Source organism: Aegilops tauschii, chromosome 2, assembly GCF_002575655.3.
Source record: "Aegilops tauschii subsp. strangulata cultivar AL8/78 chromosome 2, Aet v6.0, whole genome shotgun sequence".
Classification (NCBI taxonomy): domain Eukaryota; kingdom Viridiplantae; phylum Streptophyta; class Magnoliopsida; order Poales; family Poaceae; genus Aegilops; species Aegilops tauschii.
The window spans coordinates 616,804,716-616,831,261 of record NC_053036.3 but is presented as its reverse complement, the minus strand read 5'-3'; the positions used below and the strand labels follow the sequence as shown (position 1 = coordinate 616,831,261).

The 26,546-nt window shown below is 43.1% G+C and overlaps 2 protein-coding genes across 2 annotated transcripts; one reads left to right on the top strand and one right to left on the bottom strand.

Moving 5' to 3' along the window:
* Positions 1–481: 481 nt before the first annotated feature.
* On the top strand, positions 482–2,068 carry LOC109763528 (uncharacterized). The gene is made up of 3 exons (XM_020322373.1): positions 482–565; positions 692–838; positions 1,526–2,068. The coding sequence occupies exons 1-3, from the start codon at positions 482–484 to the stop codon at positions 2,066–2,068; spliced, it is 774 nt and encodes a 257-aa protein (XP_020177962.1).
* A 3,018-nt stretch (positions 2,069–5,086) lies between these two features.
* On the bottom strand, positions 5,087–7,093 carry LOC141041347 (uncharacterized). Its single transcript, XM_073507489.1, has 3 exons — positions 6,862–7,093; positions 6,024–6,238; positions 5,087–5,938 (listed from the first exon to the last, which is right to left on the bottom strand). Exons 1-3 carry the CDS (start codon positions 7,091–7,093, stop codon positions 5,087–5,089), a joined length of 1,299 nt encoding a protein of 432 aa, XP_073363590.1.
* Positions 7,094–26,546: the final 19,453 nt, after the last annotated feature.

Below are 26,546 nucleotides of genomic sequence, written 5' to 3'. Positions count from 1 at the left end.
CGGTCGATCGTGAAGACATACGACTACATCAACCGCGTTGTCATAACGCTTCCGCTTACGGTCTATGAGGGTGCGTGGACGACACTCGCCCCTCTCGTTGCTATGCATCACCATGATCTTGCGTGTGCGTAGGAAAATTTTGAAATTACTACGTTCCCGAAAAATTGGTACCAAGATTGGTAATTTTTACGTGTCAGTACCAAGTTTGGAGCGAGCCGTTGCAAAAGAGGCTAAACGTGTGTTTTATACGTATTGAAACCGAATCTGATCGGTTGGGCCTGCTCGTCAGGTGCCACGCTGGCCAGTGAGTGCGTGCCCGCGCGCTGACTAGGAGGAGCCCGGCTCGCACTGTTTAAGGCGCCGCTGGTGTGACCGAGCCAGACCCCGACCCCGCTCACCTTCTTCTTCCTTTCTTCCTGCTCTCTGCCTCGCCACCGCCTGCGCCCGCCACCGCCGGCTGCCACACCACGCTGCCGTAGCCATGGTTTTGGAGGACGAGAGCAGCGATGACAACTCAAGACTCCCGTACATGTACTCTGAAACCTCCACCGATGGGCTCAACCAGGTCAGTTACTCCATTGGAGCTAGGGTTAGGTTGAGAAAATTTGGGGATTTTTGTGTGTAGGTGGTCTTTGTTGTGAGGATTTCGTTTGATTTGTTGTGTCCTCGTGCTCTGCTTTTGATTGGGCAGGTGCCTTTCTCACTTGAGGACCCGGATTACAAGGGCCTTGAGCTAGATCTGATGGTATTCTGCGAGAGGCATGGGAAGCCATCAGAGAGGCTTGTTGCATTTGAAGGAACAATGACTGGGAGAAGGTTCTTAGCATGTGCAGAGCCGGTATTTTTCTTGCCTTGTTGATTATGCGCTGAATGTGTTCATTGAAAGTGGCAGAGTCTTGTTTGCCAACTATGATTCAGTTATGTGTATGGTAAATTTGTTAGTCATATGTGCCCTACTGTAGTGCTCATTGTAGGAATGCTCAATATTAAGTTCAGTGGAGTGCATTTCTGCTAAAATATATGCTCCTGTTGTGTGCACATGCTATTTATTTGTACTTCTTTCCAAATGCAGTGTTGCTCAATATTAAGTTTAGTGGAGCCACTAAGTAACTATTGCTTACTGCTGACAGTAGGTAGTCTCATTAGCTAGTTTGTTGCTGCAGGCTAATGTAGTGTATTTACCTGGGCAAAGTAGTTCACATTGTATTGCTTACTGCTGACAGTAGATAGTCTCAATGGTGGTGCACATTTAATGGTCAATTCTTAGCAAATGATGTTGCTTAGCACATGGCTACTTAGCAACTGCTAAGTTGAATGGAGTGTTACTCTGCTGTCTTCTAAATATATTGATCATCCATTGTAGGATTACATTAAGTTATTTTACAATGTGCTCCTGTTGCTTAGCACATGGCTGTGCAAATTCAGTGAATGTCAGTACCAACATTAGCTACTGCCATCAACTAACTGTTGCTTAGTACTCATAGTAGTTGTATTGTACTAAATTTTGCCCTTGTTATTTTTCCAGGAAGGTCAGTATTGTGGGTTTGTTCAGTGGGTTGATGAGCAGTGGCCCCCAACAATGGAGAATGCATTGTTGAAGCTTTGGTCAATGGTTGAAGTGAGCAAGTGTGCTAGGGTGAATGATAATCTTGAAAGTGCTTTAACTATTCACCAGTTGACAGAAGAAAAGAACAAGCTGGATGCAGACTATGACAAGTTAGTGAAAGATGTGCATCAACTTGTGGATATGCAGGAGGATAGGGTTGTGGATTTCAGTTATCTGCAGTCCAACATCACATATCAGCAGCAATGCAGAGTTGAATTGGTTGCTGGTATGAAGGCAGAAATGGCAAAGAAAGATGCAGCTACAGAGAAGCTTCAACAGAAGTATAAACTCCTGTGCAACCTGACAAGTGCTCAAGCAACTGTCATCCAAAACCTGAAGTTGAAGAATATGAAAGAGAAGGAATTGTTGAGTGAGGCTAGGATGAATTTGGAGTTGAAGAATGCACAGTTCACAAAGTTTGAGGAGATGCTCACCCAAGAGAAGCTAGAGTTGAAGTTTTAGGTTGCTGATCTACTAAAGCTCAAGGAAAACCATAATGAAGAGAAGCACATGCAAGAGCTTAAGATTACCGAGCTCATGAAGGCAGAGGAGAAGCTCAAGGAGAAGATCGAGGGGATCCAGGCCATCTTACAGAACTGAACCAGATGAATTGAGATTAGTGGGCATTGCATACCTTTGTGGAAGGATGGTTGTGCAATGACCTAGTAACTTAGAATTATGGTTGTGTAATGTATGGTACTAGTACTAATTGTGAACTCTGGCTGTTTATGTACCTAGTAGTTATGCTATTCATCCTTTTGTGAGAAAAGGATGGATTGTGCATTTGAACTCCACTATGTATTGTGAACAATGGTTGTGTATGCCTATAACGTGTTGAACTCCAGTTAGTATTGTTTGCTTTCAATGTTACTTCAAATGAGCACATACTGATGCTTATGTTATACTGATTCTTAAATGCTTAAATGCATTTGCAAAAGGAATAGTTACTTATGTTAGAGTGATGCTTAAATGCTTAAATGCATTTGCAAAAGGAATAGTTTGTTATGTTAGAGTGATGCTTAAAGGCTTCCTCATCATTCTTTTGTTATGGTGCCACCCAAAACCCAAGATGCTTGTGTTTAGGTGTTTTCATCGACCCCTAGCCACCAAAGCCCTAACTGATAGTTTTAGGTGTTTTCGTCGACCCCTAGCCACCAAAATCCTATATGATAGGTTTAGGTGGTTTCGTCGACCCCGAGCCACCCTAGACCCTCGTTGATAGTTTTAGGTGTTTTCGTCGACCCAGAGCCACCAAAACCCTAACTGGTAACTTTAGGTGGTTTCGTGGACCCCGAGCCACCCTAGACCCTAGTTGATAGTTTTAGGAGTTTTCGTCGACCCCAAGCCACCAAAACCCTAACTTGTAGCTTTAGGTGGTTTCGTTGACCCCGAGCCACCCTAGACCCTAGTTGATAGTTTTAGGTGTTTTCGTCGACCCCGAGCCACCAAAACACTAACTGGTACCTTTAGGTGGTTTCGTCGACCCCGAGCCACCCTAGACCCTAGTTAATAGTTTTAGGTGTTTTCGTCGACCCCGAGCCACCAAAACCCGAACTGATAGCATTAGGTGGTTTCGTCAACCCCGAGCCACCCTAGACCCTAGTTGATAGTTTTAGGTGTTTTCGTCGACCCCGAGCCACCAAAACCCTAACTGATAGCTTTAGGTGGTTTCGTCGACCCCGAGCCACCCTAGACCCTAGTTGATAGTTTTAGGTGTTTTCGTCGACCCCGAGCCACCAAAACCCTAACTGATAGCTTTAGGTGGTTTCGTCGACCCCGAGCCACCCTAGACCGTTGATAGTTTTAGGTGCTTTCGTCCACCCCGAGCCACCAAAACCCTAACTGATAGCTTTAGGTGGTTTCGTCGACCCCGAGCCACCCTAGACCCTAGTTGATAGTTTTAGGTGTTTTCGTTGACCCCAAGCCACCAAAACCCTAACTGGTAGCTTTAGGTGGTTTCGTCGACCCCGAGCCACCCTAGACCCTAGTTGATAGTTTAAGGTGTTTTCGTCGACCCCGAGCCACCAAAACCCTAACTGGTAGCTTTAGTTGGTTTCGTCGACCCCGAGCCACCATAGACCCTAGTTGATAGTTTTAGGTGTTTTCATCGACCCCGAGCCACCAAAACCCTAACTGATAGCTTTAGGTGGTTTCATCAACCCCGAGCCACCCTAGACCCTAGTTGATAGTTTTAGGTGTTTTCATCGACCCCGAGCCACCAAAACCCTAATTGATTCTTTTAGGTGGTTTCGTCCACCCCGAGCCACCCTAGACCCTAGTTGATAGTTTTAGGTGTTTTCATCGACCCCGAGCCACCAAAACCCTATTTGATTCTTTTAGGTGGTTTCATTGACCCCGAGCCACCCTAGACCATAGTTGATAGTTTTAGGTGTTTTCATCGACCCCGAGCCACCAAAACCCTAATTGATTCTTTTAGGTGGTTTCGTCGACCCCGAGCCACCCTAGACCCTAGTTGATAGTTTTAGGTGTTTTCATCGACCCCGAACCACCCAAAACCCAAAGTGCTTCTTTTTTAGCCTAGACCTTAACAACATATCAATAACTCCAGCAATATATCCAATAATATAATGAGTACTCATCAACATATCAATCATAAAAAGAACCATCCAGGCTTGCATAATATAATGAGTACTCATCAATAACTCCAGCATATCAATAACTTCAGCAATATATCCAGCAATATATCCAATAATATAATGAGTACTCATCAACATATCACATGAAGATAGTCCATTCCAGGCATTCACTCATAAGATGCATCAACAAACATGAAGCACCTCCAGAAATGGCATTAACTAAGAAATAGATCCATCCATCCACATGAACAAAAGCCATATATGGCATTGATTCTTAATGTACACCACCAAAGCAAGATCACATTGTATCATAGGATGCAAGAACACACATGAAGTATCTAGTTTTGAACATTACATGGCACATCTGCCATTTAGTGGTTACCACTTGCATAGAAGTAGGCCCTCCATCCACTGTTTCTACCACCAGAAGGTGGAGGAGCCGTAGATGTGGAGGGAGCAGTAGATGTGGATGGAGCAGATTGCCTTGGGGCAGAGAATGCACCTCTCCCTCTCCCAACACCTCTCCCAGCACCTGTTGCAGCACCTCCCCCAACACCTCTCCCAGCAGCTGCAGCTGCAGCACCTCTCCCAGCACCTCCTGTTCCAGCTGTTGGTGCTGTTGTAGGAGCTGGATGAGAAGTTCTTGGTGCTGGTGTAGGAGCGGCAGCACCAGCATTTGAATTCCTTGCAAGAGGCTTGCATAAACAAGAAGGAAAATGAGTTAGTACTTAAAAGAATGGAATGTACAAGAAGGAAAACATGTTAGTACTTAAAGGAGGATTACCACATGTTTGTTCTTCCTCAAAGCCAGCTCAGACTTCAACTGCTTCATGCAACTTGTGTACCTATGTCCTTGCAGTCCACAATTGCCACATGTTATAGTTCACATTCTTGATGTGTCCTTTGGCTTTGGAACTTCAAATCTCCCCTTGATCCTCTTCTCTTTCTTTCTTCCTCTCTTCACTTTAAATGCAGGTGGGTCAATGTCTGGACCAGGGGTCCTTGTCCAATCATGCTCACCAGGAACTGGATAGATCATTGGTTCATAAGCTGCCACATAGAATTCTTTCTTGAAGAATTTGCTGACATAATCCTCTGGTTTTCTTTTGCCCTTGTTTATTGCTGAGATGGCATGGTTACATGGGATGCCACTGAGGTCCCATTTTCTGCACCCACATGTGTGCACTTGCAAGTTAACAACATGGGTTTGCTGCCCACTTGTAACTTGCCACAAGTCCACACCAGCTTGAATTGGTTTGCAAAATTTGGCCCTCTCCTTCTCAACCTCTAGCTTCTCACTATAATGGGGTGTTATCTCCCATCTAGCTTTCTTTCCACTCTCCCTATTCCTATGCCACCTCATCATCTGCTTATCCTTTATTCCATCACACATTGTCCTAATTGGTTTCTTCCTAACATCTAGGACATACTTGTTGAACACCTCAGACAAATTGTTAACTACAAGGTTAGTCTTGCAGTTTGTGTCAAATGCATGCCTTGCCCATGTTTTCTTGGGTATTGCACAAAGCCACTCCCAAGCTTCCTCACATTCATCTCTAAGGTCATTCATTGCAATGTTAAATTTGTGTTCACTATATGCATAGGCAGAATTATCCATACACTTCTTCAGATCTTCCCCCCTAAACCCAGCATTTTGGAAGTTTGCATATATATGCCTAAGGCAGAACCTTTGGTTGCACTTAGGAAAGACATCATTCACTGCATTTAGTAGGCCCTGGGACACACAATTAAACTAGTTAAGCTACTATCTACCACAAAACAACCATATAGGAACAAGGTGAGATGATGCAAGCACATACCTTTTGTCTATCTGACATTATTGTATATGGACCAAACTGTCCCTCTTCTCCTCCTAGGCAGATTTTAAGTTGGTGTAGAAACCAACACCAGTTAGGTGTGTCCTCTTGCCCAACAATACCAAATGCTAGTGGGTATATATTGTTGTTGCCATCTCTACCAGTGGTAGCAAGTAGTTGAGCACCAGTAGTTAACTTAATGAAGCACCCATCAACACCTGAATGAGCAAGCAAATTCAATATCTAAAACATTCAAATGCATTTAAAGACGAAACAATATGTAACTAATGCAAAAGGTGAATAAACTAACCAATGAATGGTCTGCACCCCTTGAGAAACCCCTCCCTTGCTCCATTGATGCAATAGAACATAGCATGAATCTTCTTCTTCAATTACTACAAATCACACATATTACGAATAAACTAAGAATATGACAGCAAAGCATAATCATAGTATACAACTATACAATTCCAATAAACACAATTACTACAAATCATACAATGTAAACAACTATCTCAATGCAACCCTAATTACAGAATGGGTAGTTAACCCTAAGACAGCAAACTGATGTTTTGTATTTTCAGAGAAGTAGTTAACAGAATAATGCTGCTCTCCTCTAGTTAGGTAACACCTAATCCCAATTCGGACTAAAGAAATAATAATGTAATCCACTATGCTGCTCTGCTCTAGTTAGGACTCAGAAATAACAATGTAATCCACTATGCTTCTCTGCTCTAGTTAGGACTAGCAATTAGAGTGCTAAACATGGAGGCAGTAAACCCTAACCCTAATCCCCAATTTCAGTTAGCAAAAATGGAACAGTGGAGCACTTATAGCACACCACCGAAGCCATGAGTCCAGTGATGGGCGGTGCTAGGGTTGGCCGCCCAAATTCGCGCCATCCGTAGCCTCTGCTCCATCGACAACACCGGCTCCGCAAAATCTTCGTCGTCGCTACTGTACTCCGAGGTGGAGTAGCCGCCACTTCTGTCGACGCCTAAGCGGGGGAGGTTGCCGCCGCTCCCACCGTCATCGCCCCGGCCCTTGCCGCCTGCCGGAGTCGCCGAGGCCATTGTCTCCTAGGGCACAGCAGCTGCGGGGGAGAGGAGGGCGCGAGGGAGGAGCAGCCGCGGGGGAGAGGACAATGCCTAAGCAGTTCGATCCATGGCTACGGTGGCGTGGTGTGGTGGCCGGCGGGGCGGGCGGGGAGGCAGCCGCCGGCGAGGGAGCGAGGAGGAGGAAGAAGGAAGAGCAGGGTCGGGGTCTGGCTCGGTCGCACCAACCGCGCCTAAACGGAGCGACCCGGGCTCGTCCGAGTCAGCGCGCGTGCACACGCTCACTGGCCAGCGTGGCACCTGACGGGCGGGCCCAACCGGTCAGATTCGGTGTCAATACGTATAAAACGCACTTTTAGCCTCTTTTGCAACGGCTCGCCCCAAACTTGGTACTGACACGTAAAAAATACCAATCTTGCTACCAATCTGCTTCCAATGCCCCAATTATGGTACTTTTGTGCAATTTACTCTAGCTGGACGGATTGGAGGGGGCTAGCGACGGGGGCATGCCATATAGCATCCAACTCCTTGCCCTGTCCGACTGGGATGAAATCGGCAAGAGGGAAAAACTCGATGTCTTCTTCGAGCAGTGCCTCGCCCCACCAAGGGCCAGTCGGGAAGGTTTCCGAGTCTGAGTCATCGTTGTGGGGGTAGTTCCAGGAAGTAGGGCCGACGCAGTACAGCTTCGCGCTGACTCAGACTCGGAAATAGCGCGCATATGGCCCGGTCCTTTAGCACAGCTAGTGCCTATCGCCGTTCGCTCACTGTTCTGCAGTTTGCTCGTGTCACTGTTCGCTCTGCTCTGCTTATTATTTTTTCTTTTTTATTTCCGACTAGCAAATATGCCCGTGCGTTGCAACAGGAGACAACAAAATTATGCGCTAGCAAATAAGTATGACCCAACACCATGACATATATGAGTGTCCTCTATTTTAACACGGTGGCTCACCATGTTGCCAATTATTTTTCTTCCCACCCCCACTAATGATGGTCGCGATGTCCAGGTGATCACAATGCATTCGACGTGGTAAATCCCAAGGCTATGAGCTTGCCACTGTGCATCACACTTGTCATTATGTTGCGCAAGGAAATGTTTAAACTTTGAAACAAATCTCATCGACCATGAACTACTCCCAATGCCTAGACATATAAAGACATCCGAAAAACTAATCAAATCCTAGACATAAAGACTTTTTTGAATCGGTGAACATTTTTTCAAATCGAAAAACATTTTTATTGAAATTTTGGATGTTCTCAAAAAAATCACAAACATTTTTTGAAATGCATGAAAATCTTTTGAACTCATGAACATTTTTTACTCAAAAACATTTTTGAATCAATGAACTTTTTTAAAAAATGAGAAAAAAACTTCATTTTTTACTTTGAAAATTATCTAAAATTTTATGGATATTTTTGTCAGATTCCCAAATATGTTTCAGATACACAATCATTTTTTTAAGTCATGAACATGATTTTATTTCCCGACCATTTTTTTCCAAATCATGATTTTTTTTATAATTTGCGAACAGTTTTGCAAAACCACAAAGTTTTTTCAATCCGCGAAAAATTTATGATTCCTAAAGAAATTTTGAATTCACATAGATTTTATGATTTCTTAAAAAAAGGAAAACTCTCAACTTTGAAAATTCCGAATTAGTTTAAAGAAGGAATAAAAAAACGAAATGAAAAAGAATAGCAGAGTCAAGCCCTCATGGGCCAGCCCATGATAGCATGACATGCGTGAAAAAGGGATGGAGAAATTGTGGAAACTGGGGATCGAAACCCAGATCAACTAGCTAGTAGAGTGATGCTTTAGCCACTACGGTGCCTATGCGCCTATGTTTAATATTGGTATCCTGTCCATAAAATGACAAAGCACGGCGGCGACTTTGAAACAAAAAGGAATCGTCTTTTTATTTAAGGGTGGCATAGTGGGTAATTTATAGCAACTTTAGGGGTATTTTTTTAGACGGACGACCAGAAGTGCTAGCTGCTTTATTATTATTATAAGGAAAGATTTTCTTCCTTTTTTTTTACCGTTTTCACCCGATTTTCCATTTTGTTCTTTGGTTCTTTCTCGAGTTTTCACTGTTTATTTTGCTTCTCTTTCTTTCTCCATTCTTCTTCGTTTTCTTGGTTTCATCGGTTTTCTTTGCTTTTCCTTGTTTATTTCCTGGTTTTCACTAGTTTTATTCTTTTTTTTTGCAATTTTTTTAATTTTTGGGTTTTCTTTGTTTTAATATTTTGGTTTTATTAGTTTATTCGGTTTTCTTGGTGTTTTTTTTTGTTGATTTTCATCAGTTTGTTTTCTGTTCAACACATGTCAACTTTTTTAGTACATGATCAACATTTTTGTATATGTTATAAACACATTCTATATACACATTTAACATTTTTTAAATACATGATTATCATGTTTGGAAAGCTTATATTTTTTAGAGTACCTTTTCCATGAACATTATGCATTTTTGGTATTTATCTAATATATTTTTTAAATACATGATTACCGTTTTCCAAATATATGATTAAAATTATTCTAATACGTGCCTAAGATTTTTCAATGCACGATGACATTTTTTTAGCGGCAATAAACATTATTTCACGCACAATGTACATTTTCTGTATACTCCAGGAACATTTTATATATGCATGTATAAGAATTTTGAAATACAGAATTATTTTTAGTGTATATTTTCAATGGCTGCTTGCATGTAATGTACATAGTACATTTTTCGTATACACCAGGATTATTTTTCATACATCATTTAATAATTTTTAAATATATGATTAACATTTTTCCTACACACTGTATTTTTGATATATTTTTCGTATGACAATTTTTTTATATACATTTAACATTTTCAAATTCTTGATTAACATTTTTAAAATGCCTGATCAATTTTTCTAAATACATGATAAAAAATCCATACATATCGTATTTTTTGTATACATTTTATGTATACATGAGAAATATATTTTTCTATACACATTTAACATATTTCAAATATTCTATATAAATTTATTTAGTAATAATATATATATATATTTAAAAGCAAGAAACGAAAATGAAAAACTTGAAGAGAAAAAAACAAAGGCAGTGTCCTCCTACGGCGCTCGCTCCACGCGAGTCTTCCTTTCGCCTCGCTACATGCGCCCCGAAAATAGGGAGGGATTTCGCAAACCCTATTTGTCGCTTAAGGCGCTGATTCCTTCGCTATCCCTACACGGCGTGGGCTGCCCCATAAACGTCAACGACGACTGGTTTTTCTCTATCTTCTGGTCGGTCTTGGGAATCTAAGCCGAGGTGTCATACATGCTGCTCACGCCGACGAAAAACCCTGGGGCTGCGAATGTCGGTGGGATTCCCAACAACGTCACCATTTGAGTAGCACGGGGCGTTCGTGCGTGTGCCTCCGCAAGGAGTGCCTTATTAGCGCGTCCATGTATATATGATGTTTTTTGGGTGTCTCGAATTACCCATACTACATAGACGCGTCGTAATCTCTTTATTAAAAGCCATATTTATACACTTCTAATAATTACACGATTATTTATTTATGTTCTAAATTTGCATGTCTGAACTTTTCTTATTTGTAGCATGTAAAAAGACAAGGACAGCAACACTATTCTCGTAGCTATGTGCATATTGATTTTATATTTCATATAGATCACAAATGGACATATTTGGACATGCAAATTTAACAACACTCATATGTTGCCCAATGTACATATATGGTTGTTTTCATCAGGGCCGGTCCTGTGTTTCGGGAGGCCCTAGGCGTACTCGACGACATGGGCCCCTAAGTCATGTGTGTGCGCGCCCGCGCGCGCGCGCGCGCGCGCGTGTGTGTGTGTGTGTGTGTGTGTGTGAGATACATAAACAATATATATAAATTCATTTGCATAATAAAAGTAAACTTTCAACCACACATCTTTTGTTTGAAATTTGACTACAATAATTGTTGGACAATGCAAAATAAAACTAACATGACATGGTTACCTCAAATAGGAAACCAATTTATTTGCTCCTCTGTACTTGTACCATCTTCATTGACCTTAACATTTGGATTCTCATGCTCGGGATTAGTTCCTTGCCTATGTTCTTCATTGACATCAACAATACTTGAAAATGTAAAATACTTTGTCAAAGAACCCTTCAGTGGTTGAATTTCCAGATCTATTTCTTTCTTTCTTTTCCTTTTTTTTCAGCACCCGACAAATGCTCCTTAGGCAACATGGCATGCTAATGTCCTAATATTACGAAGCAAAGAGTAGACAACGAACTAGAAATTTATAGATTGGATGATCGAAACCCTAGACATGTACACAGAATGACAAAAAATTACAATGGTTTAATACAGACTATGAAAGATTGAATTAGAAAATTATACACAAAAAATTTGATACTTCATGGGATGAATCATGGATGATGGATGAATAGTTTAATATACGTACTAAAGAAACTACTGAAACTGGGGCATGCATGAATGGATCAGGAACATCCGAACATGGATATTGGATACGTACCTCCGTGCACATACATACGTATTGTCGTATTGCTGGAAGGCCGAGTTGCCGGACTGCTGCGTGCTGCGGCAGCAACGAGCGGCTTAGGCACCGACCGAGGAACGACGGTGCGACGGGCTAATGAGACGGCGAAGACAAACCGACGAGCGACGAACAGGAAAAGCCATATATTCCAATTAATTTGTTTCACACGTACGCGTGCGTCGGGCTGCGCAACGCTTCACTATGCATTACTAACAGGCAATCTGATGGGCCGAGCCCATCTTGTTTCCTTCCTCTCATAATTTTTTCCTTGTCTATACTATATGTGTGTACTACATCATGCCCCCCCCCCCCCCCCCCCCCCCTCCAGCCTAGGCTCTGGGCTGTCGCCCCTCTGGCCATACCCCAGGGCCGGCCCTGGTTTTCATATACTTTCAATTGTTTTTATATAGTTTCAGTGTCAAGAACGCGGGGAGCATGAGTGTAAAAAATCCACTCTCTAGAGTTCCTTAAAAGGAAATGGGGAGAGTTGATTAAGCTTTTCCATTTTATACTTTCAAAGGTTTCAAATCAGAATTTTACGGAAACCGGCTATACGAGTGAACAATACTATACTTATTACACTCCTCAATGTTTATTCTTCTATGATCCCAACTCACGTGCCTCCTTCCCTCGAGAAACCCTCGCGCTTGGTCCTCACCTTTGGCCTCCTCAACTCCCTCCTCCCGACATCCCGCAACCACATCCACATGACCACCTCATGCTTCACCTCCCCTTCTAAAGGCATTACACCTCTAGATCATTACGGGGTGTTATCAAATGATTGAACATACTAGAACAAACTCCTCGTGAAAACACACGGCTTTGAGAAAAACATGTTAATCAACATGCTAGCAATTCCACAACAAGCTCTTCATAAACACATTACATACACAGGAACTTTTTTTTACCTAATCACCCTCCGTAAAGCTCTCAATCATACATTTGAAAGTTCTCTACAAGCTATTAAAGTGCACACACACACACACACACACACACACACACACACACACACACACAATATTTCACGCAACTATCAGACACTAATTGGCGTAGGCATGCATTTTTTTCATTTTTTTTATCATGTAGTGATGAATGGGAAGAATTTATAAGGGGTGATGTTTTAAAAAAAGAGACACACTTGTATTTTGAATGATAGACATCAAAACTGTTACGAGAAGACCCACACATAGACGTCAAAATTGTTAACAAAAGAAACACACACACAATATTTCATGCAACTATCAGACACTAATTGGCTGAGGCTTTTTTTTTCATTTTTTTATCATGTAGTATATTTGAATGGGAAGAATTTTTAAGTGGTGATTTAAAAAAACATGTATTTTAAATGATAGACATCAAACTTGTTAACAGAAGACCCACACATAGTAGTCCCCCAAAAATACACTGGTTAATCCTTGATAAAATGAACTATAAATAAGTATAACATTTTAATTAGTATAAATGCATTTTATAGTAACTTCGGCTGAAAAATGCCTCGAATGTGATGGTTTTAGTAGCTCCCTAGCAGTACAATAGTATGTACCTACACCTGTGTGTGAGATTGGGGAGAAATAGTACAAGCCCTTTATTTAATGTCGGAATTACAATTCGATTGAGTCCTCTTTGAAATATCTCTCGGAAGGAAAATTTAAAACTAACTGCTAACAAAATGTGTTGATGCTTTTTGGATAAAACAAGTGGACATGCTCGGGTCGTCCAATCTGAACATAGGGCGGTGAGACACAGCGCGCGTGGACGCGGTGGGCGGAATTGGCTTGCATCATCTCATGAAGGGGTGTGGGAATGAATGAGGGACTGAAAAAATTGATGATGTTGGGCAGTGAACCCTACCATTTCACCAGCATCGTCTCATGAAGAGTGACGGGAACAAACGAGAGAGGCATAACGGGGGGAGGTGGAGGGAAAGGAATTGAGTTTTTAGCTTCTGAATTTGTGGTGCGGTATGGGTGCAATATGATCATGGCCTAGCTCATTGAGTTCAAACCCAATGGATGGTTGGTAGCATATGCAAAATAAGTTAGGGTTATGCTAGGCATCTATGTTTGGTCTAATACAGTGAAATATCTTGATCATCATTGCAATATGAGAATCTAACATACAATATTGCTTGTGTTGTTTATAGTACGTTGCAATACTGTTTGTTCTATGTTAAAATATTGCAATATCTTATAACAGACATCCAACAAAAAAATTATACAAAAGGATCTCCAATTATTGTGAACGACGGAAAATGGGTCTAGCATATGCAATAGAAAATCAAAATAGGGAACACTAAAACTGCATTCAGAACATCACAAAAATATTGAAAATGATGCACAAGGCATTTGAAACATGAAAACGAACCCTTTTATGTAGCACCCATAATCGTAAATGATTGCAACAGCCGCCCTTGTGTACACAACAAAACACATTGTAGCGTCCCGACCTCAGACAGTCAAGCCTCTGTGTATCCGTGCCATCCCTGGATCAGTATGCTGGCACACACAGTACATCAATGTATATATCAAAGTGCAATCACATGTATAAATAACATAAAACTGATATATACCTCATAAGTCTCAGCGGAAACAAACAATTGGGTGTCGAGTCCCATCAACGCCATCGGCAAGTTGAGTGTAGACCGTAACCCTGTATCGTAACTCTTACCCGTCGAAGAAAAATCTGCAACATTATACGTTGCAGCCGTGTAGGTCAGTACATTGAATGTACCGACAAGATCACTATAAGAAAGCAGATGATAAAACTATACTACATGCAATATGGCTTTGTGGCTCTGTGTCTGAGTTTTGTTTGCATAAAAGCTGGTTTTATTTTCCCTACAACAAAGGAATATCAGGAGTCTGTACTATGGATTTTTCTATCATGACATGGTTCCGCCAACCAATATCTCATAGCCCATAACATCATAAGGTTCCCACAATTAAGTTATCAGTTTGGTGTTGAGATTTCCGAGATAGATCCAAGTCCAGATGCTCAAATTTTCCGTAACCGGGGACACGGCTAATCGATTAGGTTTTTTAACCCTCTGCAGAGGTTTGTACACTTTACCTGCAAGATTCGATCCCTCTTTTTATGTTCTCGCACTTCAGGGTGTTTGATAACAAAACGACCGAAACATGGTCTTCCGAAGAGTTCCCCTGACCACAGTCCGGTGCTCATCCAATCCTACCGTAGTTCTACATCTGCTAGCACCGTCCCAACCAGAGTCACAACTAAGGTCAACCAAGCCAGAGCCCATAGTAACTTGCAGTTGCACAGGTAAGCTTCCGGGCATGAAGTATTCTTTCGTGTCTTTGAGTCTGAGTGAAGCTTTCCGCAAGATGTCATGGCGCTTCTCCATGCATCCCGGCCATCCACTGGTTGCTCCAGGGTGCCCGTCAACCGTCCTTCATCTAGTAGTGTGTATTGAATTCTTGTCTCGAGTCTTGAAGTCTTGAGGCCTTGAAGATGCAGTCCTTGCAGATGCCATCATGGAGTTGTCGCCATTGACGTAGAGTCCTCCATTCTCACACCACTCTCGAACACTCATACCAACCCCGTCTACTATAGCGTAGCATTAAAATAAATAACGTCCCGGGCTTGTAACAGGGTGATGGGTTCCTACCTCATGCATACTACACAAGTACAAGGATTCAATATCACTGGAGGGATTGTTGCAAATATGACACTAAATGCAATAAAAACATAGGTATGAAAAGCATGGTCAAAGTGAACTTGCCTGGTATTACTTGATGAAGATTATAACGCTCTTGGAAATAACTTGATACTATTCGTCACTGCGAGAAAATCTATATAGTGAAACATATATAATCACACATAAGCAATCACTCAACAAATTCAGAAAAACAAACAAGTAGGACTTATGAACTCAAAAGGAACCAAATCAAGATTTCTGGACAAAGACATTTTAATTGTGTGAAAATCATGTGATCATGGTTTTAGAGGATAGTAGGGATCTCGGGCTTCAATATGCAAAAAGAATCAAATCAAACGAAATCATAGATTGAAAGTTATGGCATAACAAAGTTGAAGTTTGGATCTGGTCAAATCTGAATCTGAAAGTGATAAAAATATAACTTGATAGGCTCACTGGATAGACAGGATCTAGATGAAGAATTTAGCGTTGGTTTCATAGAAAACGGAGCTCCGGTTCAAAAATTACGATCGAACGAAGGTTTGAACTAGATTTGAAGTGGAATAAATTTGATTTGCCCAATCTCCAAAATCAACTTTTTATTGGAAAGTATGTCACAAGGAGTATTTTGCAAAAATGATCACCTAAATCGGAGTCACGAATAAAAAGTTGGAGAGTTTTCAAGTTTAGGGGTTGTTCTGAAAAAAATCGAGGGACTAATATGTTGGGGAACGCATTAATTTCAAAACAATTCCTACGATCACGCAAGATCTATCTCTAGGTGATGCATAGCAACGGGAGGGGAGAGTGTTGTCTACGTACCCTCGTAGACCGAAAGCGGAAGCGTTACGACAACGCGGTTGATGTAGTCGTACGTCTTCACGATCCGACCGATCCTAGCATCGAAGGTACGACACCTCCGCTATCTGCACACGTTTAGCTCGGTGACATCTCACGAACTCTAGATATAGCTGAGGTCGAGGGAGAGTTTTGTCAGCATGACGGCGTGGTGACGATGATGATGAAGTTACCGGCGCAGGGCTTCGCCTAAGCACTATGACGATATGACCGAGGTGGAAATCTGTGGAGGGGGGCACCGCACACGGCTAAAACAATTGTCAACTTGTGTGTCTTTGGGGTGCCCCCTCCCCCGTATATAAAGGTGTGGAGGAGGGGGAGGGCTGGCCCTCTATGGTGCTCCCAAGGGGGGGAGTCCTACTCCGAGTAGGAGTAGGTCTCCCCCTTCCCTAGTTGGAGTAGGAGAAGAAGGAAGATGGAGAGGGAGAGAAAGAAAGGGGGGCCGGCCCTCTTCCCAATTAGGATTGGGCTTGGGGGGGGGGGCGCCCCCACCTTGGACGCCTCCTCCTCTCTTCCACCATGGCCCATTAGGGCCCATTGACTCCCCGGGGGGTTCCGGTAACCTCCCGGTACTCTGGAAAAATGCCTGAACCTCTCGGAACCTTTCCGGTGTCCAAACATAGCCTTCCAATATATCGATCTTTATTTCTCGACCATTTCGAGACTCCTCGTCATGTCCGTGATCACATCCGGGTCTCCGAACAACCTTCGGTACATCAAAACACATAAACTCATAATACCAATCGTCATCGAACGTTGAGCGTGCGGACCCTACGGGTTCGAGAACTATGTAGACATGAACGACACACGTCTCTAGTCAATAACCAATAGCTCAAATGCCATTTTGAATATGTCCTCCTACTTCCCACTCTATTTCAATTTTGAAGAAATCATGTTATCTTCCCTCATGAAAATCCTTGAGTGGCTTCAAGTTCCTGGTTTGAAAATATTTCAAATGGAATTCAAATCATTTTCAAATCCCTTTTCATTTCTTTGATGGAAGAAGTCATATTATCTTCACTCTAGGATTTTCTGATGAAATGAACTTTGAATTCATGGGGATAAAAAATGCAAAGTGAAAGTTTGGGAAAGTCATTTCATTCCCTCTCACTCAACTTTCGAAAAGTTTTAAATTCCACTCAGTTTCGGTCAACCAATCACACAAACAATCAAACAAACAATCATAATTATTATTTAATATAACATTCCAAAATTTAGAATTTTGGGATGTTACACACATGCACACTTCCAGCATACAAAATTATTGTCAAATTCAGTAACCTCTCACCATCAACAATGGAGGCACTAAAAGCACATTGGCTCCCTTGGTGGTTTTGGTAATTAATGTCAACATACATGTTGTTGGACTAATGTTTTCCTCAAGTATATTCTAGGAAAAGTTCAACCTAGACAAGTAGATGGATGGAGATGTGGACCCCTCAAGCTACAGAGGGCAAGCATTGGCAAAAGCTTCAAGACTCGGCATTTTTTGTTAAATGATCCAAGATTACATTGAGTCCTTAGGAAAGCCAGTACTATTAAAATGGGATGAGGTGATCATGAATCATTTGCTCAAGTGCTTGAAGATATTGCTCCAAAACCCTTAGCCACACCGTCACAATCCAATATGTCGAAAACCCTAAAGTTAATCTCGGTCCCGTCAAAACACTCTCGGACCCCCTGAGATACATCAGACATAGCCACTGCCTAAACCCTAAAAACTCAGTCCCACCGAGATGGCATGCGATCCCACCAAAGTGCACTAGCAAACTTTCTGTAGTCCATGAAAAGCTCCTCGTAAACACCTTGCATGCACTAGAAAAAACTTCTTTCTTGTACCTAATCACACTCTAAATATGTCAAGATATTTACTAGATAGTTCATTTGAGATATCTCTAAAACTATTAAAGCGCTCACACACACACACAAATTAATGCAACTACCACAAAATAATTTGCATAAGGATGGGTTTTTGTTCATTTGTTGTCCTGTAATGGTATTCAAATGAGAATGTTTTTTAAGGGGTGATTCTTGAAAAACAACCTTACATTATAGACATCAAAACCGTTAACAAAAAACACGACATTTAGTTGCCAATAAAATACACTAGTTAAATCCTTGATAAAAGAAACTGTAAATAATTATAAAATTTTAGTATAAATGTATTTTATATTGGCTCCAACTAGAAAGTGTCTCAGCTGAGATAGCCCGAGTTGCTCCTTAATAGCACAATAGTAAATACATGCACATGCATGCGAGATTGGATAGAAAAAGACAAGTGGTCAATGTCAAAGGTTTGCCGGATTACACTATTATTCAAATTGGCCTAAAGAAACTAGTATGAAACCTAAGCAGATAAAAGGTCTGTGGATCTTGTTTCTATTTGAATGGCCTAGATAATTACATTTACAGAATAGGGGCAGTAGGCATTGATTAATCAAATTTATAGAGGAGGCAAAAGTATGTCAATCATGCATCAATTAGAACTTTTTTGTAAATTGAGCAACCTGAGATCAACAGATACTTGTGATTACATAGGACTGAAGCAAACGGGAATCTGCACACAGGCATGTATCATAAAAATAGACGAAATCTATTTTTTTCATTATGTGAGGTCACCCTTTTCTTAAGGTAGAGTGCTTTGCTCAAAATTCAATAGGTCCTACCCACACACTACCAAATTCAGTAGCTACATTAGTTGTGTACAGTAACCAAATGCATGTCTGGATTCAGCAGAAGACACAGTTCATTGGAGAGAAGCAACAAATGGTGCTCTATAACATGTTCCAAATGCATGTCCGCCTCAAACACACCAAATTTCTATGCATGAATTTAACAACCACGCCTAGTAAATCCAAGCCAAATGGTAAGGAAAGAACTGTATTTAGGAACTGAAATCAATAAGAAACAACCGGAAGTTAAAGATGATTGTGTGTTCTGGTGGCGTGCGTTTGTACCGGGTGTTTTCATTGTTGCTGTTATTTACAAAGCGGGGCGAAAGCCTTTTTCGGTAAACCATAAGTATTTTTAGGTATTCCAATAAGAACTACATACAGATGTATATACACATATTTTATAGTGTACATTGACTCATTTTGCTTCGTATGTAGTCCGCATTCAAATCTCTAAGAGACTTATATTTAAGAACGGAGGGAGTAGTACAGTATGTTCCTTGTCAGGAAGTGGAGCAAGGACATTTGCAGTCGACAGGTCAATTGGGTCACTCTAGATGGATGCTTTCAATGATTCTAGATGGCTTGCCATAATATCCGGGAAATGCTAGGAGCTATGTCGTCTTTGATAGTCTAGACTGATAGTAACAGTATTGTGCCTTCAGTTGAATAGAGCTGCCCCTTTTGGGGCCGAAGTCTTCCCGAGCCCTTTCTTGCTGTACCGGCAATACAAGCCCATATGGTCCAGCTAGTTCCACTTTCCTGATTTTACTCTTGATGCTTAGGGTTTTCCCCTTTTATCTACCCTACTATGATCAATGTATGTGCTTTCTGTCGTACTAGCAATACTCCACCCTTCAAGCTAAACAACACATCACTCATAATTCCAAAGCTTAGTTGTTCAAATATGATTGTGATATGATACTGATATTAGTTAACAGACACATTTAATTGCTTAGCTAAAGGTCCCACTTGAGTTTCCAAATGCATGTTGCGGCATATAGAGAGACAACAGGAATTGCATTTCTTTGTCACTTGTTGACTGTACTTTCTTTTCCATACCAAATCTTAGCTGTTATTTCAAAGCAAATATCGGTTGCTAAGTAGCCTTTGCGCGGTTCGCAGCTTCATATATGCCATGCCACTGGGACGGTCAACACTATACTCATCATGCTTACGGTTTCCCCATTTTATGATGACCACGATCAGCCTACGTGGTTCGTGTTGTAATAGCACTGCTCCACCCATCAAGCTAAACAAGCTTAGTTGTACAAATTCGAATCTGATATGATGCTGATATTAGCAATACTGAGACAGGTTTAATTGGTCAGCTAAATGTTCCTACTTTAGTTTTGAAATGCATGTGAGCCACATATGGAGAGACCGGAAGGAACATTATTTCTCTGTGCGCTCTGGTTCATCATGGGTGGGCAACACACATTGTATTATCTAAAATATGCTTGCTCTTTGTTATTATGTTCCCCTTTTGTTCTTCTTAATAAGTATACTACTTCCTCCGTTCCTAAACCGCATTGGGTGCATGCGTGTGTTGTGGTGGCGTGTGTTTGGACCGGGTGTTGTTCATCGGTTCTTTATTTATAAAGTAGGGCGAAAGCCTTTTTCGGTAAAACATAAGTCTTTTTAGATATTCCAGTAAGAACTACATACAGATGTATATAGACATATTTTAGAGTGTGCATTCACTCATTTTGTTCCGTATGTAGTCCGCATTCGAATCTCTAAGAGACTTATATTTAGGAACGGAGGGAATAGTACATTATGTTCCTTGTCGGGAAGTGGAGCAGGGACATTTGCAGTTGACATGTCTGTTGGGTCGCTTCAGATGGATGCTTTCAACTATTCTAGATGGTCTGCCATAATATCCGAGAAATGCTGGGAGCTATGTCGTCTTTGATGTAGAAAATATAGAACCTATAATATCCGTTGTATTGATCTGACCCTTGTGTAGGGTATATACAGATGTACATGTGAGAGAGAGAGAGAGAGACGGAGTAGAGGGCAAGTCATACATGATTTAATATGTTCTATCTATAACTTCTCTCTCTATCTTAAACACAATATACTTCTGACATTTGAGAGTCTAGACTGATAGTAACAGTACTGTGTCTTCAGTTGAATAGAGCTGCCCCTTTTGGGGCCGAAGCCTTTCTGAACCCTTTCTAGCCATACCGGCAATACAATCCCATATATTCTCACTACTAGGGAAAAGCTTAGCAGCAGCGCGGGTTTTAGGCCTATTAGTAGCGCGGGACAATGCGCTACTGATAAGGCGCTACAGCTAACGTATAGCAGTAGCGCATGTTGTCCCACGCTACTGCTATACATGGATAGCTGTAGTGCGCTTCAGAGAAGAGCACTGCTGATATTATCTGCAGCGCTTTTTACAGGGAAGCGCTACTGGTAAGGCGGCGCTACTGCTAACTTTTTTCCCCTCGCTACTACTAGTTTCATTAGTTTTTTGTTTTGTATTTGAATAGGCTTTATACAATAATCTTTAGCATATCATACACATACAAATATAATCATAGCATATACATACAACTAGTCTCATCAAATCATGTCATCATCATAATCATCATCCAACACAAAGTGGTCTCTCGTCATCATCTCGAAAATAGCGATACAAGTCTCGATTACTTGCAAATACATCGTCATCCATCTAAACAATGATATACCTGAGAAGAGCTATCACTTTGAGTGAGAGCGGAACTATGCAGTACATGAGTTCGTATCCCTCTCTCGCATTAGCGTGAACCTAAACTAACTACTACCTGTCGCTCGGAAACCGGAAACTGGTACACCTGGGCCTGACACTCCGGCCACTAGTCGTATATATACTCCTGGCGTAGCACTTCTTTGCCATCGATGATCTATGCACCTGCATCGTCACATGAGTCGATGATATGCAATATATATAGTTGAGCAACAGAAAGAGACAGACTTGGCAAAAATAGAAACAACATATCATAAGCATAAACAACAAAGTTCATCGTACCCAAAATGCCCTAACTAGAGTGATCTTCGCTAGTTGAGGAGGAGGACGGTTTAATTACATCACAAATAAAGTTTCACCGTGCATAACTCAAAGTTTTGTCATACAGAAAGTATGGACTAAACGGACACATTGTCATATATCGACAATCACTCCAACATGTCGTGCCATCCATCCATGTCAGGGAGATAGTCCCCGAGCTTAGTGAGAGGCTTCATGTCGAGACGCTGAGAGGCTACCCATGTTCGGATGTCTTCCCGCGACATTTGTCCTTCTCTGTAGAACATCCCTGTTTTTCCGACGACCTCCTTCATGATGATTTGGGCAAGTTCGCGCTGGATGTTATAGAACTCAGCTCAAAGTCGATGATCCTCGATATCTCCTATATCCTTTGCCCATTGTAGAATATGGGCATCGCCGGATCTAGATGACATGCGAAGGTTCTGGTGATCCCGTCTGTACTCCAGCATGTGGTGTAGGACATATAATCCATCATTAAGAGAATCGCTCGGTTGCTGGATGCAGCAGAAGTCGGTCTTATGGCCGAAGGCGAGCCTGCCGCCCCTTCTCTTCTTGTCCTTGACCTCTCCACCCCGTGCTTGGTAGTAAAACATAGCACTGTCGAGAACATCCTTGATGTGGGTGTAATCCTTTTTGTGAATGTTCTTCGACGAGTCCAAGTAAAGAGCGTGGGAGTATCGGGGGTAGAGGATGATGAGGACGGCGCGCCCGCCGCTGCGCAAAATAAGTACACCTCAAATTAATTAGCCTCCACCATGCAAATGAATGATTGAAATCGAAGGAAGGATAGCCGCGCGGATGACTTACACGGGATGATAAGGCACGAGAATCGCCTCCTTGTCCTTATTGGCGAGCATGAAACTGACGATGTAGTCCCTCGCGTATTCACGGTGCTTTGCGCAGACTCCCAAGAAGCCCTCGTGCATGTAGTACGAGTTAGCGACACAGATATGAGGTATCTGCTCAACCCCGATGATGTAGTTCATGTGCAAGGCATAAAGGCAGACAAACGTAAAATCCAGCTTCTTCACGTGAAACATGTCGAATATGTAATCGAATGGAAGGAAGAACTTATCCGCGGGGAAGCAGTCGACGTACGACATTTGCCGCGGAACGTTAACCACGTAGAGTGGGTATCCTGGATCTTTCGAGGCGATGAGGCCTTTCTCTATCCGCAGCACATCATCATGAAGTCTCCTTAGATCGCCATATCTGGCCCCTAGCGCTCTTGCAGGTAGGATTGGTTGACCGGGGATATGCCATTTATCCGCATCGGCGATATCTATACGGTCCTGAAGCCGAGGCTGCTGAGGCGGCAGGATCATAGAATCAGCTTTTTTGCCTTTCCTCGCTCTCTTCCTAGACTTCTTTACTACCGGAAGGTCGTCCATAATACGTTCAGCCTCCGGAGACGGCAATTCAGGCACTAAATCATGACTCTCAAACCCTGAGTAGGCACCAGTATAGACATACTGTTGAGTGCCATCGTCATCCTCATCCTCATCCATGGCGACGTCATCAGCGACTAATGGAGCCTCCTCCTTACCCAGCCCGACACCCGACGCTAATTGGGTAGGTGGGGTGTTGATGTTCATACCTTGCTGAGGCTGCGTGCTCGTGGGTGTGCTCCCGGCCGCCTCCAGACGAAGCAGACTCTTTGGCCACAACAGGACCCACCCATTGCAACAATCACCAAGCCGCCGCGGGGTCTCGTCGTCATCCCCCACTAGTATCAGAGGAGGCAAATTCTCGTGGCCCGGTTTGACACTGGCCACGGAAACCTTGAAGACGTTCGGGGGGATCGGCCGGCTGTGGAACAATGGTTCCTTCGGCTCCATTATCGTCGCCTTCCCCACGTCCACCTTCTGGTCGCCGATGGTGTACAATATGGTGCACGGGGTTTCGTCGGCCTGCAAAGAAAAGTCTACGACGTGAGACATCCGAAAGGCAACGAAAACGGGAGATTATACATTTATTGAAAGACGTGAGACATCCAAAAGGCGTCGAGCTCAACCAAAGACGAAGCACCGCCGAGCACGTCCGGTGCCGGAGCCGGTGCGGGAGCAGGTGCTGGTGCAATGCTAGTCGAGCTGCTCCCCAAGAAGTCAGCAAGGGGAAAGTCCTGTGCATTTTTTTCTGGATTTTGCCTGGTCCAAGTGAAAACGGCCGGAACCAAGGAAGTAGATATATCTGCAACCACCTGTTTTGCGGCAGCTACCGCTGTTGCGACTATCTGAGATGATTTCTTCTCAACCGCAATCTCAACCTTCTTGTCGATGTTTTCTTCAGTTAACCTCCATCTTTCCTTTCTCTCCTCCGTGGTCTCACAGTAGTACTTCTTCCACGTGGCGCCGTCTCTGACACCGTGCACGCGTCCATACAACGGTCGAGTATCCACCGGGAGTCGTTTCAATATGTTCAACGCCCGGTTGAATGGAGTGTCCCACTTGGGCCTCGCCAATGCCTCAGAGGTGAATCGCTTGCGGCCGCAATCCTGTGCCGCTCTCTCTGCAAAAGGCACAAGGATCGTTTACAAATATGACTAACGTGTGCAGTCGAATTGATCAGAAACTAAAATTACCAGCAGTCTCATGAACTCCGTCGTGACCGGGTTTGTCTCGTAAACCTTCTTAACTGGGTCCCAACGGTGCCGGGCCCTGAGGATGTCACGCTCCTGCGGGACGGTGAACTCCGCCAAGGGGTTTGGGATGCCCAGACTCGCGGCTTCCGCGTCCTCCTTGGCCCATTTGGACCTCTTTCCACCATAACCACGGCTTCCGAGGTGGTGGCTCCCAATGTTCCTCTCTTGAAGCCCCTTCATGTACTTAGACTTTTCTTGGCAGCTTCGGCCTCGCAAGCCTCCTTGAATATTTGAAACAGCTCTTCCGTGATTGTCGGATTATCCTCTACAATCTCGGAGTAGGGTTCCTTGTCGATGATCCTTGCTTTCACCCTTGCTTTCCAGGCGGCCAACGCGTCGCTAAACTTGGTCATGGCATGTTTGTTTATCTTCTTCATTGCCGGGTCCTTATCTGGATCTTCATAATCCTTCTCATTCCGGCCCGGGAACAAGAATATCTGGTGAAACTTCTTTAGGAGGGAGGGCCTCATATTATCTATCTTCTGTAGTTTCTCATCGTTGATGGTGGCCGTTGTCCGTACGATGCAGCCTATTTGATTGCCGTAGCACGAGCGTGCTTCCTCGGGCGCCTTTGGCTCAAAATTGCCGTCGTGCACCTCCGTGACCACCAGTCTAGTAGTCCTGAGTTTGTTAGGAAGCCGTTGCCTCTTTGCTTTCGGTTCTACACCGGCTCCGCTCCCCGAGGCAGCGCCGGTCTCAGTCTCAGCGCCGGTCTCGATGCCGGTCTGAGTCTCAGCACCGGTCTCAGTCTCAGCATCGGTCTGCGTGCCGGTCTCAGTCCCCAATGCCACCGGTGGGCCCAGCAACAACATCGGGTGATCGTCGACAAGGCTCAAAAATTCGTCTGCCGCCCGGTAGACGTCGTCGCAATCACCAGAACCCTGTCCTTCATCGTTGCTAGCCATGTTTCCTATGATTAAATATAGTCAATTAATTCTAGACCTAATAAAATGAATAATGACATAAAAAAGGCCTATTGTTTTGCAGGAACGTTGACTCCTTCCTGGTGCGGCAAATCCCGGGCACTCGATATGTCCTAGTTTGCAGCACAAGTCATACCGAAATTCACGGAAAATTTCGGCATGACCTTTGCTAAAAAGTGGACAAATCGAGAACCTGAAATTTGCCGGAGTGGAAATGAATCAACATTCCAGCAAAACATAGGCCACTCAGCTTCATTCCCTGGAAACAGTGTTCAAATATCCCTCTTCGACACCGCAACACATGTCCAAATATACACGAGCAACCACATGTCCAAATTTCACAAGCTAATTCAAAAACAAAGTGTAGAAGAAAATTCATTTAACTACTAATAGAACAAAATTCAGTTAACTTTAGTGCTCTATAATGATGAAAGTAAAAAAATTCAGTTAACTACTAATTCATTCATTTAGGTTATTCATTTAACTTCACCTAATTAACCAACTATACCACTACTACTAGCAGCACTACTAACCTAATTAACCTAGCAAAACTCTACTGCCCTAACTGAAAAACATCTAATTAACATCTACTAGTACCACTACTGCCCTAACCTAATTAACATCTACTAGTATCACTATATACTACAAGCAGCATCTACCCTAATTAAACCCTACTGCCCTAACTAACTTTTGCTGTAAACCAATTTTTTGCTCTAAACTAATTTTTGCTCTAACATCTACTACTTAACATCCTTTGCTCTAAACTAATTTTTTTGCTATAAACTAACTTTTGCTCTACTAATTTTTATCTAAAATGCAGAGAGAGAGGAGTGGGGGGGAGGGGTGGGGGACTTACAGAGAGGGGAGACGGTGGCGGGGAGGTGCTCGGCGACGAAGGCAGGGGTGGAGAGGGCGGGCTCGGGCACGGGCAACGGCGGTCCTGGGCGGGCTCGGGCGGCGGTGAGGTGGAGGGCGGCGACGATGAGGTCGAGGGCTGCCTTGGGCGGCGGCGGTGAGGATGACGGCGGCCTCAGGGGGAGACGGTGAGGTTGCGGGCGTCCACGCTGGCAGGAGACGGCGGCGAAGTGGGGCGACGGCGAATTGGGGAGACGGCGGCGAGGGTGAGGGATTTGGGGA